Source organism: Pistacia vera, unplaced genomic scaffold (assembly GCF_008641045.1).
Source record: "Pistacia vera cultivar Batoury unplaced genomic scaffold, PisVer_v2 Contig204, whole genome shotgun sequence".
Lineage (NCBI taxonomy): Eukaryota > Viridiplantae > Streptophyta > Magnoliopsida > Sapindales > Anacardiaceae > Pistacia > Pistacia vera.
This window is the reverse complement of record NW_022196007.1, coordinates 1,496,717-1,512,747: the sequence shown is the minus strand read 5'-3', so window position 1 is coordinate 1,512,747 and position 16,031 is coordinate 1,496,717. Positions and strand designations below refer to the sequence as shown.

The window sequence follows — 16,031 nt, the reverse complement described above, 5'->3', positions numbered from 1 at the left end:
TGTAGCACTTCTCACATTGAAGGTCAACCTTAACCTCATCATCGCAACTTCTGCAACATTAAACAATCAAGATATATATTACAAAACAAATAAATGAGATGGGCATGGTTACATTATAAGAAAGATAAGATTGTGCAAACCGTCTCTCCCAGGCTGGCTAGTGGGGTTGCTCAGAATGATTCTGAATCTGGACCTCGTTCTCAGAATATTATTGAGTCGAGTTCGATGAATTAAAAGGACAGTAAGAGGAAGACAACTAATATAGCACCCGTGGGTTTTATGGTCCTTTGTAAAATTATATAAAATTGTTTTAATTCAAGAAGACGTAAGAGTTTGATCTCTGTACATCATAGTCACTATGATGTGACACGTGTAACAGAAATTGAATTTCATGCGACCAAAGATTGTCCACTAGCTTCCCCATTTCTGGTAACTGGCTCATTACGTATTCATGGGCTGGCTTTGAATGATTGAAGCAGCTTAATTATATATATCATAAACAATAATAATAATCTCTGGGGTACCCCAATTGCCAACCATACAAGTGTCCCGAGGCTGGTGCTTGGATCAAGAACTCAATCAGAAACAGTGTCGGGTAGGAATTAGGTCATGGATATAAAATTAATAGCCTAACCCAATGCAACCTTTTTAAAGCTTCCCCATAGAATCCATGATAGAATATGAAAATGGGGTTGGTTTGATTTAAATTAGGTAAAAGTTTGGAAGGTATCGGCATTTGGGTGGTACAAAGAGATTGAAGTGGCAATTATATCTCTTAGTTTAATTTGATCCATTTCATAGCATTAATTTTTTAAATTGGATAAATTTGCTGGCTGTAGTGCATTGAACCTTTACAATCAAATTCAATCCTGATAGCAACCAAACGCATCACTTTCCGTAATTTGACGAATCAACGAAGCCAAACTAATCGATCCTATCGCTAGCAATCCTTTTCCTTCTTCATGTTTTCGATAAATCTTTTTCTACACGAATTTAATTTAAAAAATAATTCTTTAATTAATGAGAAACGACAAATCTATATAATCTTTATTACCTTTACATAATAGAAAGTATATGTATATGTCTCTTTAATCTCTAGAAGTAATACAAAAAATCTATCATCTAGTATTATTATAGGAAACCACCTAGCTTCTCATGCATGCAGTGCACCACATTACTTTTACATGATTCTGCAAACTGCATTAGGATTCTCTTCGCTTAAGTAATCACATCTATTAACTCCGTAACATCGCCACCGCCACCGCCACCCCAGCTATCACACCGGCTTCCCGTTATATCCGCAATAACATCTTGGCGGTCCATAGTAATCTGCATTGTATTGGCGAAGTCATTTTACAGTACAAACTTGCAAAAAAAATCCAAAACTAGTAGAACGTATACACATTTTTTAACTTGTCCCACAATTTCTCAGCTGCCAAACTAAGTATTTAAATTTCTATTTCGTTGAAAACTCTTGATATTAAAACTGTACAATCCGATTTAGAAAGAAAATATCTTTAAGCCAACAAAAAGAAAATGGAATAGGCAAAACTATGACATAAAACAATTAATCAAGTACATGCAGATGCAAGTTCATAGAATAAAACTGACCAAATCAATGGAAACAGGGGCGCTATAATTCATTCTGCTTACAAAACTGAGGAAAACAGGGACACTGTTTTTGGCTGATGAAATGCAATGGAGCGATCCAATAACCCTTAAGATCTTTAGAGGGTTACTTTTTTTATATTATATCATTTAAATTTTTTATTATAAAAAATTTATTTATGAAAGTAAGAATAATAGACTTTTATTTTTAAATATAAATTACAGAGTAATTTTAGCTCTTCATACTTAGAGTTAAATTTCATCTTCTATCTTATTATTAATAATTACAATTTTTATAATTTTATTATAATTATTCTCTATTAAGTCTATTTTTAAAATAAAGAACATTTTTGTTAAATTTAATGAATTGAATAAAAATTTATTTTTTATATTAAAAATTATAAAAAATCATTTTTATTTATGTAAAAATACCTTTTAAAATGAAAATTACGAACTTGCCACTACCTCAGGGATAATAATCCTATAAAGATTTGATATTACAAGAGTCTGAAGGGCTTATCTTCTCTTCTATTTTTAATTTTATAGTCTTCCAGAGTCTAGACGCTAACACTTGGCAACCTTACTATGGGCTTCCTTTTTTTAAACTAATATTCGGTTAATATCAATAATATTTAATATGACATTCAAATGACTTCAATTATTACAAGCAAGTGCTAATGGGGCGATTGGTTCAAAATATTAGATTACTGAAATATTAAATTACTAGAAAGATAGATTACCTTGAAAGATTACTGAAAATCTTAGGAAAATAGTTTGGTTAATTGGGGGGTATGTTATATTAATATGTTTGGTTATGAGAAAAAATTGGTGGGTATGTTATTTAAATTACTAAATGTGTCTTTTAAATGTAATATATATTATTTTTATTATTAATTTTTCAACATTTTTTTAACCCCCAATATTTAGATTTAGCTAAAACACCCCCGCTTATATAAAACTTTAATTCATGGCAAAATCACCCCCACCTCGCGACACGCGAACCCCCGCTGGATGTCTCTGAAAGTCCTAGTGAGAACTTCACCGTGACCAAGAGGCTCCGATATGGCTGCGGCCAGTTCCATCGATCTGGCCTGATATGGCCAGAAATGGCCATATCGAAGCCTCCAGGAGTCTCCCACCGAATTTCGTTCTTTTTTAGGGACTCTGGCTATTTTGGCAGCGGTCCGTGGTGGTTGGCCCGCTGTTGGCGGTGGGGCTGGGTGGCAATGGTGGTGGTGGTGTTGGGGACAGTGGTGGTCTGTAAATTATTTTAAATATAAGGACATTATGTCCAAAATTTAATTAAACAAAAGTAAAATTGAAATAGAATATTAGTGTAAATTTGTTTTAAGTAGGGGGATTAATGTCTAAAACTGTATTAATAAAAGATAAATTGTAACAAACAAAGATAATTTTGGTAATCTTAGAATACCTTAAAAAAATAGAGGTAATCATATTACCTCTGATATTACCAATAATAACCACTATTAGTATTTAAAGATTATCGATATCTTATATTACTTGTAACCAAATATTTAATCAAGTAATATAATATGATATAACCAATAATCTTTTAAGTAACCCCAACCAAACGCTCCAAAGAGTCAAAAGTAAGTCTGATTTTTCAACACTACAAGCCGTCTCATTAAGACTTCATTGCCAAATTAGCCAATAAAATATTGTCTTATTTCTATCTTTGTAACTTTACAAGACGAGTGCATTCCAAAATTAAAGCCCAGCGTCAGGTGATGTTCTCACTTCTCTTACCTACGTAGGCTTAATGACCTCCAAAGGCTCCCGAAATTATCGAACTTTTAATTATGACACATGATCAAATGTATACAATATTAATGGCTGCGATTTGTTATTTTGGATAGAATTTTAAAAATAATATTAGATAATTGAATAGGATAAGTATTACAAGTAAAATTTAAATATTACAAAAAATAACTCTTAAGTTACTAATTAAACTAAATACCCCAATATATAAAATTTTATAAAATACAAAACACCCTCACCCACTCACAGTGCCAGATTCCAGCCACCACTGTCAGAATCTAGCCAGAAAATGAAGTTACGATACAAACCGATAGGAACTGGTCAGTTGTGCGTCGATATGACCTTTTCCAACCAGATTTACGGTCAGATTTGACCGTCGACAGCTGCAAAAGACCAGATATGGCCACTTTGTCAGTCAACGATGGTCAAGATTTGGTCGTCGTTGACCGTCAACAACTACCATTTCTTTGGTCGTCGCTGACGGTCAGATCTGGCTTTTTTTACAAGATCCACTGTGGATTTGATCAGAAATGCCAGATCGGTGATTACCAGCCAGTCCGATCGTTTCTACATCGTTGTGACAGATTCCGACAATCACGATGGTGGTTGTGGAATCTGGCAACTATGGGTGGGTGGGGTGTTTTTGTTAATTTTTAAACTTTTTTTCTAGGGTGTTTATTAAATTAATAAACTTAAGGGGTCTAATAGTAATTAAAAATATAATAGTATTTCCCAAATAATTAACAAACATGTATTTAGGAATAGGATAGGGAATAGGGTTTGAAATAATAAAACAAACGAAGCAATAATGTTAGGTTTTATCTTTCTCTCGCCTATCTATTTACAATCTAACTAATGATGAATTCACATCAGGGATTGTGAGAAAAAACTGTAACATTGAGTTTCAATATCATTAGAAATATAGATATAAAAATAGATCACAAATACCAATCATAAAAGACTAAAAACCTAATCTCTCTATTTATCTATCAAGCATGCAAAGGGGATTTGAAACTCTTACTAACAACTAATATCGCTAGCGTCAATGCCTAAAATAATACAAAGCGTTATTTATTAAAATATTTGTAATTTTTAATTTGTTCCTTAAAGCAACAATGAGATATCCATCCAACTCCTACTCACAATTACTGTAACATTGATAGCTAGTATGGAAATTATTGGGTTACATTTATTCTTTTAAATTCGGATAAATATTTGCGGTTGTAGTGCATTTAGCCGTTACCAATCAATTCAATTCCTGATAGTAATAAAAACACATCACTTTCTGAATTTGAGAATCAACCAAACCAAAAATCAAATCCTTATCTCCTTCCACATGGTGAGAGGAGAGTTTGTGCTGGTTCAATCCTGTTCCTTCTTCATGCTTTCTTTTCGATACATATATTTACTTTAAAAATAATTTTCTTTAATTAACAATATGATTGATTATCGTAAATTTTAATTAGAAAAGATAAATCTATATAACTTATTACCTATACATATATAGAAAAGTATATAGATGTCTCTTAACCTACTACACATCACTAAAGTAATACAAAATTATATACATAAAGTAACAAAAAACAACCCCTGGAGGCAGTATGACGTCTTCAATGTGATAAGCTTCTTCCCTTACATGTTTTACCCAAGTACTTACAACACCTCCATTGCTTTCTCCTTCTTCTTCGGCTGATGCCCTTGTATCTGCATCCCTGAGGAAAGATCCGATGAACTCCAATTCTCTTTTGATGCTTTCAACTTCTTTCTTTACACTTCTCAACAACTTGGTTTCTCGGATAAGCAAGGAAGACAAGGTTTCTATAGCAAAGTTCACTGGAATCTCTGCCATATCTCAAAAGCTTTTTCTTGTTCACTCCATCTTAATTGATAAGATTTATAATCATGTATACAATGTTTGATTGTCGTGTTAAGAAACCAGTGGGTCGGACAGAAGTGTGAACACAGACGCCTTTGTTGACTAGCAAAACTTTTGGGAGTCCAAATTGAACGATGATAGAGAAATGGGTCCCATATATCAAATCAATAAAGCTACTTTATGAATGATATTCTAAAGAGACAGAGTCCACTTGTTGGCTACATAAAAAAATATCTAGACCATTAAATCGAGGTCAAGTCAACAATCAACCATGATCCAAGGGTCTATATTAATTTGATGCTAATGTAGTCAACATTTGACCATTATAAGGGTTCACGCCAAATTTTGTGGAAAAACTACACAGGCATAGTGGCACTTACAATTCATTTTCAACACGTGATTGACTACACAATATACCAACCATATTTGGCGTTTTCTCTTCAACAACACCATTGTTACAAACCCACATTGTCTTCTAATTTAACCCATTCCTTAGATTATTCAAGTGGCACAAAAGTAGAAAAAGAAAATAAAAACCACCACTGGGTGGTCTAATGATAAAAGAGCAATTTTAGTTTTTTTTTTTTTTTTTAGTAATCAAGATACGGCCCAACATACGTACACCTCGATTAATTTTCAGAGTCTATTAAATAGCTTACAAACCTAATGAGTCAGATAAGTAACAAATGTGATAAGAACTTTAGATAACTGACTCTAAAGTCTTGTCATCCGACTACACATCAAATAGTTAATAAATTTTAGCTTTTCCTTTATTGGTTTTCCGATAACTAAATGTAGGTGGAGGTCAAGGATAATTTTTTGTACATCTAAGGTGACATTACTGTATCTTTTTTTTAGCTTTTTTTTTTTTGGATAATCAAGATGCAATCTAGTATACGCGTACCTCAATTAATCTTTAAGGTCTATTAAATACTCTATAAATCTAATAGGTCAGATAAGTAACAAATATGATAGGACCTCTCAGTAACTCACTCTTTGCCATCCCACCACACACCAAATAGTGAATAAATTTTAGCTTTTCGTTTCCTGGTTTTCCGATCATTAAATGTAGGGGTAAAGGACAATTTTTTGTACATCTAAGGTGACACCACTATATCTCAGACCTTAGGGATAATAATCCTATAAATATTGATATTACAAGAGTCGTGAAGGCCTTATCTTCTCTTTTCTGTATTTAATTTCATAGTCGTTTCACTAAGATTTAAGATCCAATAAAATATTATCTTATTTCTATACTTTGTCAACTTTACAAGAAAGTATACATCTCTTTAATCATGGTACACATCACTAAAGTAATACAAAAGAGGAAAAATATTTAGAAAGTGGAGGAAAAGGAAATGCACTATGGAAAAGTATTAATGGAGGCAATCATTCATCAAGTACTTAATTAGATAATTGATAACACTCTCTTTAACAAAAACAAAACAGAAAATACCCAAATGCCACCAGACAACATAACATATTGAAAGCAACTAGCTTCTGATGCATGCGGTGCACCACCGTTATTTTTACATGATTCTGCAAGCTGCATTAGGATTCTCTTCGCTGAAGTAATCACATCTATTTACTCTGTAACTGTCGCTACCCCAGCTATCATACACCGGCCTCCCGTTATATCCGCAATAACATCTTGGCCTTCCATAGTAATCTAGTTGGTAACATGGCCCTCCTCCACGCCCCTCGTAGCATTCCCTGCAACACGTTGCACCCGTGTTCTGATAAGCCGGTGGGGGGAAGCCCGGTGCCGGTGGGTCAACAAAAGTAACAATAGGCTTGCCTTGTTTTGGCGGCTCTGCTTTTGCTCGTGCTGGTGGTGGCTCGGTCGTGGTCGGGGGTATGCGTGGTCCGGGTTCTGCATTGATTGGCCTCTCTCTCTCTGGCGGTGGCTCAGTCGGGGGCTTGCCTATGGGTGGTGCCTGAATTGGTTCGATTGGTCTCTGTTTTGGCGGCGCTGGTTTCTCTTTAGGCTTTTCAGGTTCTTTAGGCTTGGGTGGAGGTAGAATTTCAATACTCTTGATGGAATCACCACCTTTGCAGCAAATCTTTTGCTTAATCTTCTCAGGACTACAGCACACCACTTTGATCGTCACCGTGTTCTGCTTCTCGTCATACACCTGGTCTTGTATTTCTGATCTTGTTCACAAAAATCAAACATTCCTTCTACATTAAACACCTACTTCAAATTCATCAAAAAAGAGAATAGATGAACAGAATTAAAGATAACTCACGAGGGAATTTACACAGCACTCTCTTCACTTTCCTGTAGCACTTCTCACATTGAAGGTCAACCTTCAACCTCATCATCGCAACTTTCTGCAACATTAAACAATCAAGATATATATTAACAAACAAATAAATGAGATGGGCATGGTTACATTATAAGAAAGATAAGATTGTGCAAACCGTCTCTCCCATGGCTGGCTAGTGGGGTTGCTCAGAACTGATTCTGAACTCTGGACCTCGTTCTCAGAATATTATTGAGTCGAGTTCGATGAATTAAAAGGACAGTAAGAGTAAGACAACTAATATAGCACCCGTGAGGTTTTATGGTCCTTTGTAAAATTATATAAAATTGTCTTTAATATCAAGAAGACGTAAGAGTTTGATCTCTGTACAACAATAGTCACTATGATGCTGACACGTGTAACAGAAATTGAATTTCATGCGACCAAAGATTGTCCACTAGCTTCCTCCATTTCTGGTAACTGGCTCATTACGTATTCATGGGCTGGCTTTGAATGATTGAAGCAGCTTAATTATATATAAATCTATAACAATAATAATAATCTCTGGGGTACCCACAATTGCCAACCATACAAGTGTCCCGAGGCCTGGTGCTATGGATCAAGAACTCAATCAGAAACAGTGTCGGTGTAGGAATTTAGGTCATGGATTATAAAATTAATAGCCTAACCCAATGCAACCTTTTTAAAGCTTCCCCATAGAATCCATGATAGAATATGAAAATGGGGTTGGTTTGATTTAAATTAGGTAAAAGTTTGGAAGGTATCGGCATTTGGGTGGTACAAAGAGATTGAAATGGCAATTATATCTCTTAGTTTAATTTGATCCAATTTCATAGCATTAATTTCTTTTAAATTCGGATAAATATTTGCTGGCTGTAGTGCATTGAACCTTTACCAATCAAATTCAATCCTGATAGCAACCAAACGCATCACTTTCCGTAATTTGACGAATCAACGAAGCCAAAATAATCGATCCCTATCGCTATCAATCCTTTTCCTTCTTCATGTTTTCAATACATCTTTGTTCTACACGAATTTAATTTTAAAAATGATTTTGTTTAATTAATGATTATCGTAAATATTTTTAATGAGAAACGACAAATCTATATAATCTTTATTACCTTTACATATATAGAAAGTATATGTATATGTCTCTTTAATCTACTAGAAGTAATACAAAAAATCTATCATCTAGTATTATTATAGGAAACCACCTAGCTTCTCATGCATGCAGTGCACCACCATTACTTTTACATGATTCTGCAAACTGCATTAGGATTCTCTTCGCTTAAGTAATCACATCTATTAACTCCGTAACAATCGCCACCGCCACCGCCACCCCAGCTATCATCCACCGGCTTCCCGTTATATCCGCAATAACATCTTGGCGGTCCATAGTAATCTGCATTGTATTGGCGAAGTCATTTTACAGTACAAACTTGCAAAAAAAATCCAAAACTAGTAGAACAGTTATACACATTCTTTAACTTGTCCCACAATTTCTCAGCTGCCAAACTAAGTATTTAAATTTCTATTTCGTTGAAAACTCTTGATATTAAAACTGTACAATCCGATTTAGAAAGAAAATATCTTTAAGCCAACAAAAAGAAAATGGAATAGGCAAAACTCATGACATAAAACAATTAAATCAAGTACATGCAGATGCAAGTTCATAGAATAAAACTGACCAAATCAATGGAAACAGGGGCGCTATAATTCATTCTGCTTACAAAACTGAGGAAAACAGGGACACTGTTTTTGGCTGATGTAAATGCAATGGAGCGATCCAATAACCCTTAAGTATCTTTAGAGGGTTACTATTTTTTATATTATATCATTTAAATTTTTTATTATAAAAAATTTATTTATGAAAGTAAGAATAATAGACTTTTTATTCTTTAAATATAAATTACAGAGTAATTTTAGCTCTTCATACTTAGAGAGTTAAATTTCATCTTCTATCTTAATTTTAATTAATAAATTACAAATTTTTATATATTTTATTTATTAATTATTTCTCTTATTAAGTCTATTTTTTTAAAATAAAGAACATTTTTGTTAAATTTAATGAATTGAATAAAAATTTTATTTTTTATATTTAAAAATTAATAAAAAATCATTTTTATTTATGTAAAAGATACCTTTTAAAATGAAAATTACGAACTTGCCACTACCTCAGGGATAATAATCCTATAAAGATTTGATATTACAAGAGTCCTGAAGGGCTTATCTTCTCTTTTCTATTTTTAATTTTATAGTCTTCCAGAGTCTAGACGCTCAACACTTGGCAACCTTACTATGGGCTTCCTTTTTTTAAACTAATTATCGGTTAATATCTAATAATATTTATAATTAGACATTCAAATGACTTCAATTATTACCAAGCAAAGTGCTAATGGGGCGATTGGTTCAAAAATATTAGATTACTGAAAATATTAAATTACTAGAAAGATAGATTACCTTGAAAGATTACTGAAAATCTTTAGGAAAATACGTTTGGTTAATTGGTGGGTATGTTATATTAATATGTTTGGTTATGAGAAATAAATTGGTGGGTATGTTATTTAAATTACTAAATTGTCTCTCTTTTAAATGTTAATATAATATTATTTTTATTATTAATTTTTCAACATTTTTTTAACCCCCAATATTTCAGATTTAGCTAAAACACCCCGCTTATATAAAACTTTAATTCATGGCAAAATCACCCCCACCTCCTGCCGCCACCGCGAACCACCGCTGGATGTCTCTGAAAGTCCTAGTGAGAACTTCACCGTGACCAAGAGGCTCCGATATGGCTGCGGCCAGTTCCATCGATCTGGCCTGATATGGCCAGAAATGGCCATATCGAAGCCTCCAGGAGTCTCCCACCGAATTTCGTTCTTTTTTAGGGACTCTGGCTATTTTTTGGCAGCGGTCCGTGGTGGTTGGCCCGCTGTTGGCGGTGGTGGCTGGGTGGCAATGGTGGTGGTGGTTGGGTGACAGTGGTGGTCTGTAAATTATTTTAAATATAAGGACATTATTGTCCAAAATTTTAATTAAACAAAAGTAAAATTGAAATAGAATATTAGTGTAAATTTGTTTTAAAGTAGGGGTATTATTGTCTAAAACTGTTATTAATAAAAGATAAAATTGTAACAAACAAAGATAATTTTGGTAATCTTAGAATACCTTAAAAAAATAGAGGTAATCATATTACCTCTGATATTACCAATAATAACCACTATTAGTATTTAAAGATTATCGATATCTTATATTACTTGATAACCAAATATTATAATCAAGTAATATAATATGATATAACCCAATAATCTTTTTAAGTAACCCCAACCAAACGCTCCAAAGAGTCAAAAGTAAGTCTGATTTTTCAACACTACAATGCCGTCTCATTAAGACTTTCATTGCCAAATTAGCCAATAAAATATTGTCTTATTTCTATTCTTTGTCAACTTTACAAGACGAGTGCATTCCAAAATTAAAGCCCAGCTGTCAGGTGATGTTCTCACTTCTCTTACCTACGTAGGCTTAATGACCTCCAAATGGCTCCCGAAATTATCGAACTTTTAATTATGCACATGATCAATATGTATACAATATTAATGGCTGCGATTTGTTATTTTGGATAGAATTTTAAAAATAATATTAGATAATTGAATAAGGTGAGTATTACAAGGTAAAATTTAAATATTAACAAAAATAACTCCTTAAGTTTACTAATTAAACTAAATACCCCAATATATAAAATTTTTATAAAATAACAAAAACACCCTCACCCACTCACAGTGCCAGATTCCAGCCACCACTGTCAGAATCTAGCCAGAAAATGAAGTTACGATACAAACCGATAGGAACTGGTCAGTTGTGCGTCGATATGACCTTTTCCAACCAGATTTACGGTCAGATTTGACCGTCGACAGCTGCAAAAGACCAGATATGGCCATCGTTGTCAGTCAACGATGGTCAAGATTTGGTCGTCGTTGACCGTCAACAACTACCATTTCTTTGGTCGTCGCTGACGGTCAGATCTGGCTTTTTTTTACAAGATCCACTGTGGATTTGATCAGAAAATGCCAGATCGGTGAATTACCAGCCAGTTCCGATCGTTTCTACATCGTTGTGACAGATTCCGACAATCACCGATGGTGGTTGTCGGAATCTGGCAACTATGGGTGGGTGGGGGTGTTTTTGTTAATTTTTAAACTTTTTTTTCTAGGGGTGTTTATTAAATTAATAAACTTAAGGGGTCTAATAGTAATTAAAAAATATAATAGTATTTCCCAAATAATTAAACAAACATGTATTTTAGGAATAGGATAGGGAATAGGGTTTGAAATAATAAAACAAACGAAGCCAATAATGTTAGGTTTATAATCTTTTCTCTCGCCTATCTATTTACAATCTAACTAATGATGAATTTCACATCAGGGATTGTGAGAAAAAACTGTAACATTGAGTTTCAATATCATTAGAAAATATAAAGAATATAAAAATAGATCACAAAAATACCAATCATAAAAGACTAAAAACCTAATCTCCTCTTATTTATCTATCTTAAGCATGCAAAGGGGATTTGAAACTCTTACTAACAACATAATATCGCTAGCGTCCAATTGCCTAAAATAATACAAAGCGTTATTTATTAAAATATTTGTAATTTTTAATTTGTTCCTTAAAGCAACAATGAGATATCCATCCAACTCCATACTCACAATTACTGTAACATTGATAGCTAGTATGGAAATTATTGGGTTACATTTATTTCTTTTAAATTCGGATAAATATTTGCCGGTTGTAGTGCATTTAGCCGTTACCAATCAATTCAATCCTGATAGTAATAAAACACATCACTTTCTGTAATTTGATGAATCAACCAAACCAAAATAATCAAATCCTTATCTTCCTTTCCACATGGTGAGAGGAGAGTTTGTGCCTGGTTCAATCCTGTTCCTTCTTCATGCTTTCTTTTCGATACATATATTTACTTTAAAAAATAATTTTCTTTAATTAACAATATGATTGATTATCGTAAATTTAAATTAGAAAAGATAAATCTATATAACCTTTATTACCTATACATATATAGAAAAAGTATATAGATGTCTCTTTAACCTACTACACATCACTAAAGTAATACAAAATTATATACATAAAGTGGAGGCAGCCATTCATCAAGAATTACTTAATTATATACATAAAGGAGTATGGATACGACACTACTACCTAACTGACAACACTCTCTCTAACAAAAACCAAAACAGAAACTACCCAAATGTCAACAAACAACGTAACTATAGTGAAACCACCTGGCTTCTCATGCATGAAGTGCACCACCATTACTTTTACATGATTCTGCAAACTGCATTAGAATTCTCTTCGCTTAAGTAATCACATCTATTAACTCTGTAACAATCGCCACTGCCACCGTCACCCCAGCTATCATCCACCGACTTCCCGTTATATCCGCAATAACATCTTGGCGGTCCATAGTAATCTAGTTGGTAACATGGCCCTCCTCCATGCCCCTCGTAGCATTCCCTGCAACACGTTGCACCCGGGTTCTGATAAGCCGGTGGTGGGAAGTACGGTGCCGGGTTTGGCGGTGGGTCCACAAAAGTAACCTTCGGCTTGTCTTGTTTTGGCGGCTCAGGTGTCGCTGGTGCTGGTCGTGGCTCGGTCGTGGTCGTGGGTATGGGTGTTGCCTGTATTGGTTCGATTGGTTTCTGTTTTGGCGGCTCTGGTGGCGCTGGTGCTGGCGCTGGCGCTGGCGCTGATGCTGGCGCTGCTGCTGGTGCTGGCGCTGGCGCTGGTGCAGGTGCTGGCGCTGGCGCTGGCGCTGGTGCTGGCGCTGCCGGTTTCTCTTTAGGCTTTTCAGGTTCTTTAGGCTTGGGTGGAGGTATAATTTCAACACTCTTGATGGAATCGCCACCTTTGAAGCAAATCTTTTGCTTGATCTTCTCAGGACTACAGCACACCACTTTGATCGTCACTGTGTTCTGCTTCTCGTCATACACCTGGTCTTGTATTTCTGATCTTGTTCACAAAAATCAAACATTCCTTCTACATTAAACACATACTTTAAATTCATTAACAAAGAGAATAGATGAACAGAATTAAAGACACTCACGGGGGAATTTACACAGCACTTTCCTGTAGCACTTCTCACACTGAAGGTCAACCTTCAACCTCATTCTCGCAACTTTCTGCAACATTAAACAATCAAGATGTATATATATTAACCAACAAATAAATGAGATGGGCATGGTTAAATGATAAGAAAGATAAGATTTTGCAAACCTTCTCCCCCATGACTGGCTGGTGAGGTTGCTCAGATCTGAGTCTGAACCTCGTTCTCAGAATATTATTAAGTAGGGTTTGATTAACTGAAGTGATGAAGAAGAGAATGACAGTTGAGAGTGAGAGAGAGACATATAAATTATATAAACTCATCTTTAGTCTAAAGAAGACATAAGAGTTTGATTTCCGTACGATTGCCAACCATACACGTGTCCCGAGGCCTGGTGCTATGGATCAAGAACTCAATCACAAGACAACATAGTGTCGGTGTAGGAATTAAGATGGATAATGTGTTTTTATGTGAGTGAATTAAGGTAGGTTAAATTAAATCCTAAGTTATCTTCAGATATTTCGGTTGGTCTTCCAATAAAAATGGTTATCAGAATTCGTACTAAATCAATAGTTTTAAGATATAAAAGAATTAAGTTAAGACGTGCGTAAATAAGTTTAAACACCTCTTATCATATTAAAAAAAAAAAAAAAAATCCCCGATGCAGCTGAAGTGTTGTATTATGGTATGGTATGATATGGTATTATGGTATGGTATTATGTTTGGAAAGTTTGAACTATTAAATAAAGCTGAAGTAACGTATTCGCTGGGCTAAACTGGAATCAATTTGACTGATGCAGCTGGGTGAGAATGCTTCCAACAGGGGTCCTATACTGTATACCATACGGACTTGCCAATAGCCTGATTCTGCTGAAGCCCAATAGTTGTTGTTAATTTCAATGGGTCGAGCCCATTTAGGGATTACTCCACCATCCCCACTCAATTAAACATAACCCAAAATTTTCATCTTAAAAAAATGGGTCACAGACAAATTACTCATAATGTGATGACATATCATTTAGAATAAAAAGTTTCAAATACAACTTAAGATGTGTATTTGAAATTTCTTACAGAAGAAAAGTAAATATAAATAGAGAGATGAATACAAACTTTATATATAGATTAAACGTATTATTTGATACACAACTCTTAACATTTCTTTTTATAGTATTTTTTTCATTTGACATTATATTATCTATTTGCAAATGGTTAGTGTAAGAGGCCGGTGTGGCAGTGAGCACGAGGAGGTAACTAAGTTACCAAAGAGTGCAAGAGAGGCAAAAGAAGCTATCCAAGTTGCTGAGTATGCCTAGAAAGTACCAGTAACTAAGAAAGAAGAGAATGAGAATAGTTTTTTGTATATTACTTTTCATGTACAGAAGTTACAATTTATACACTTGTAAATGTAACATGTAAGGTAACCAAATAAAGGAAATAAATGTAGATCAATACATACAAGGTAATTACCTAAACTACATATTTGGAGATTACTACAAATCTTCTAAATATGGAATGTTCAGTCATTCACATGTCAACACTCCCCCTCAAGCTCATGGTTTATAAATGTCATAAACTTTGAGCTTGCTCAATAAATGTGAATGTTGTCTCTGACACAATGGTTTTGTGAATATGTCAGCTGGCTGATCTAAGGTTCGGATGTGCTCTGTTTTAATCATACCTTTCTGTATCTTATCTCTGATAAAGTGGCAATCAATTTCTATGTGCTTCATTCTCTCATGGAAGACTAGATTGGCAGCAATATCATTGGCCGCTTTGTTGTCACAATAAAGCTTAATTGGTGTTTCCACTTGAAGATTCAAGTCTCGTAATAATCCAAGAATCCATGTCACTTCACATGTAGTTTTGGCCATAGCTCTGTATTCTGCTTCTGCTGATGAAAGTGATACAGTGGATTGCTTCTTTGTTTTCCATGAAATGAGGGATTTCCCAAGTTTAACACAGAAACCAGTGAGGGATCTTCTTGTCATTGGACATGAACCCCAATCTGAGTCGCAATACGCAGTGATGTTGAGGTCTCCTTTCCTTGGCAAAAGAAGTCCTAGCCCTGGACATCCCTTCAAATATTTTAGTACCTTCACTGCTGCATCCATGTGGGATTGCTTAGGGGCATGCATGAATTGGCTGAGGATTTGTACTGCATAGTTGATATCTGGTCGAGTCATGGTAAGATAGATGAGCCTTCCAACAAGCCGTTGATAGTTGGAACTATCTTCTAATAATGGATCAATCTTAGGGTTTTGGCTTTTCTCATCATATTCTTGTGTGGTGAGCTTTACATTTTGTTCTACGGGAATGACGCTTGGTTTGCATGCAACTAGTCCTGAGTCAGCAATGAGTTCAAGTACATATTTCCGTT

At 34.5% G+C, this 16,031-nt stretch overlaps 2 protein-coding genes and 1 long non-coding RNA gene across 3 annotated transcripts in view; all 3 read right to left on the bottom strand.

Moving 5' to 3' along the window:
* Positions 1-6,639: 6,639 nt before the first annotated feature.
* LOC116128837 (protein PYRICULARIA ORYZAE RESISTANCE 21-like) lies at positions 6,640-7,844 on the bottom strand. The gene is made up of 3 exons (XM_031414603.1): positions 7,688-7,844; positions 7,513-7,597; positions 6,640-7,412 (listed from the first exon to the last, which is right to left on the bottom strand). Exons 1-3 carry the CDS (start codon positions 7,697-7,699, stop codon positions 6,793-6,795), a joined length of 717 nt encoding a protein of 238 aa, XP_031270463.1. The 5' UTR covers positions 7,700-7,844; the 3' UTR covers positions 6,640-6,792.
* A 4,829-nt stretch (positions 7,845-12,673) lies between these two features.
* LOC116128830 (protein PYRICULARIA ORYZAE RESISTANCE 21-like) overlaps positions 12,674-16,031 on the bottom strand; it is a 57,293-nt gene continuing 53,935 nt past the window's right edge. Inside the window, exon 3 of the mRNA XM_031414593.1 lies at positions 12,674-13,555. Coding sequence (XP_031270453.1) covers positions 12,870-13,555 — 686 coding nt within the window. The 3' untranslated portion in view covers positions 12,674-12,869. The remainder of the gene's footprint in view (positions 13,556-16,031) is intronic.
* Positions 13,671-13,959, bottom strand: LOC116128831. The gene is made up of 2 exons (XR_004127820.1): positions 13,825-13,959; positions 13,671-13,730 (listed from the first exon to the last, which is right to left on the bottom strand). It is a non-coding gene; the product is annotated as an uncharacterized LOC116128831 (long non-coding RNA).

Bases quoted from the DNA above. Each gene is read 5' to 3' on its own strand.
- LOC116128837 (XM_031414603.1), bottom strand. The intron at 7,413-7,512 runs GTGAGTTATCTT...GAACAAGATCAG, and splicing joins AGTGCTGTGTAAATTCCCTC to AAATACAAGACCAGGTGTAT.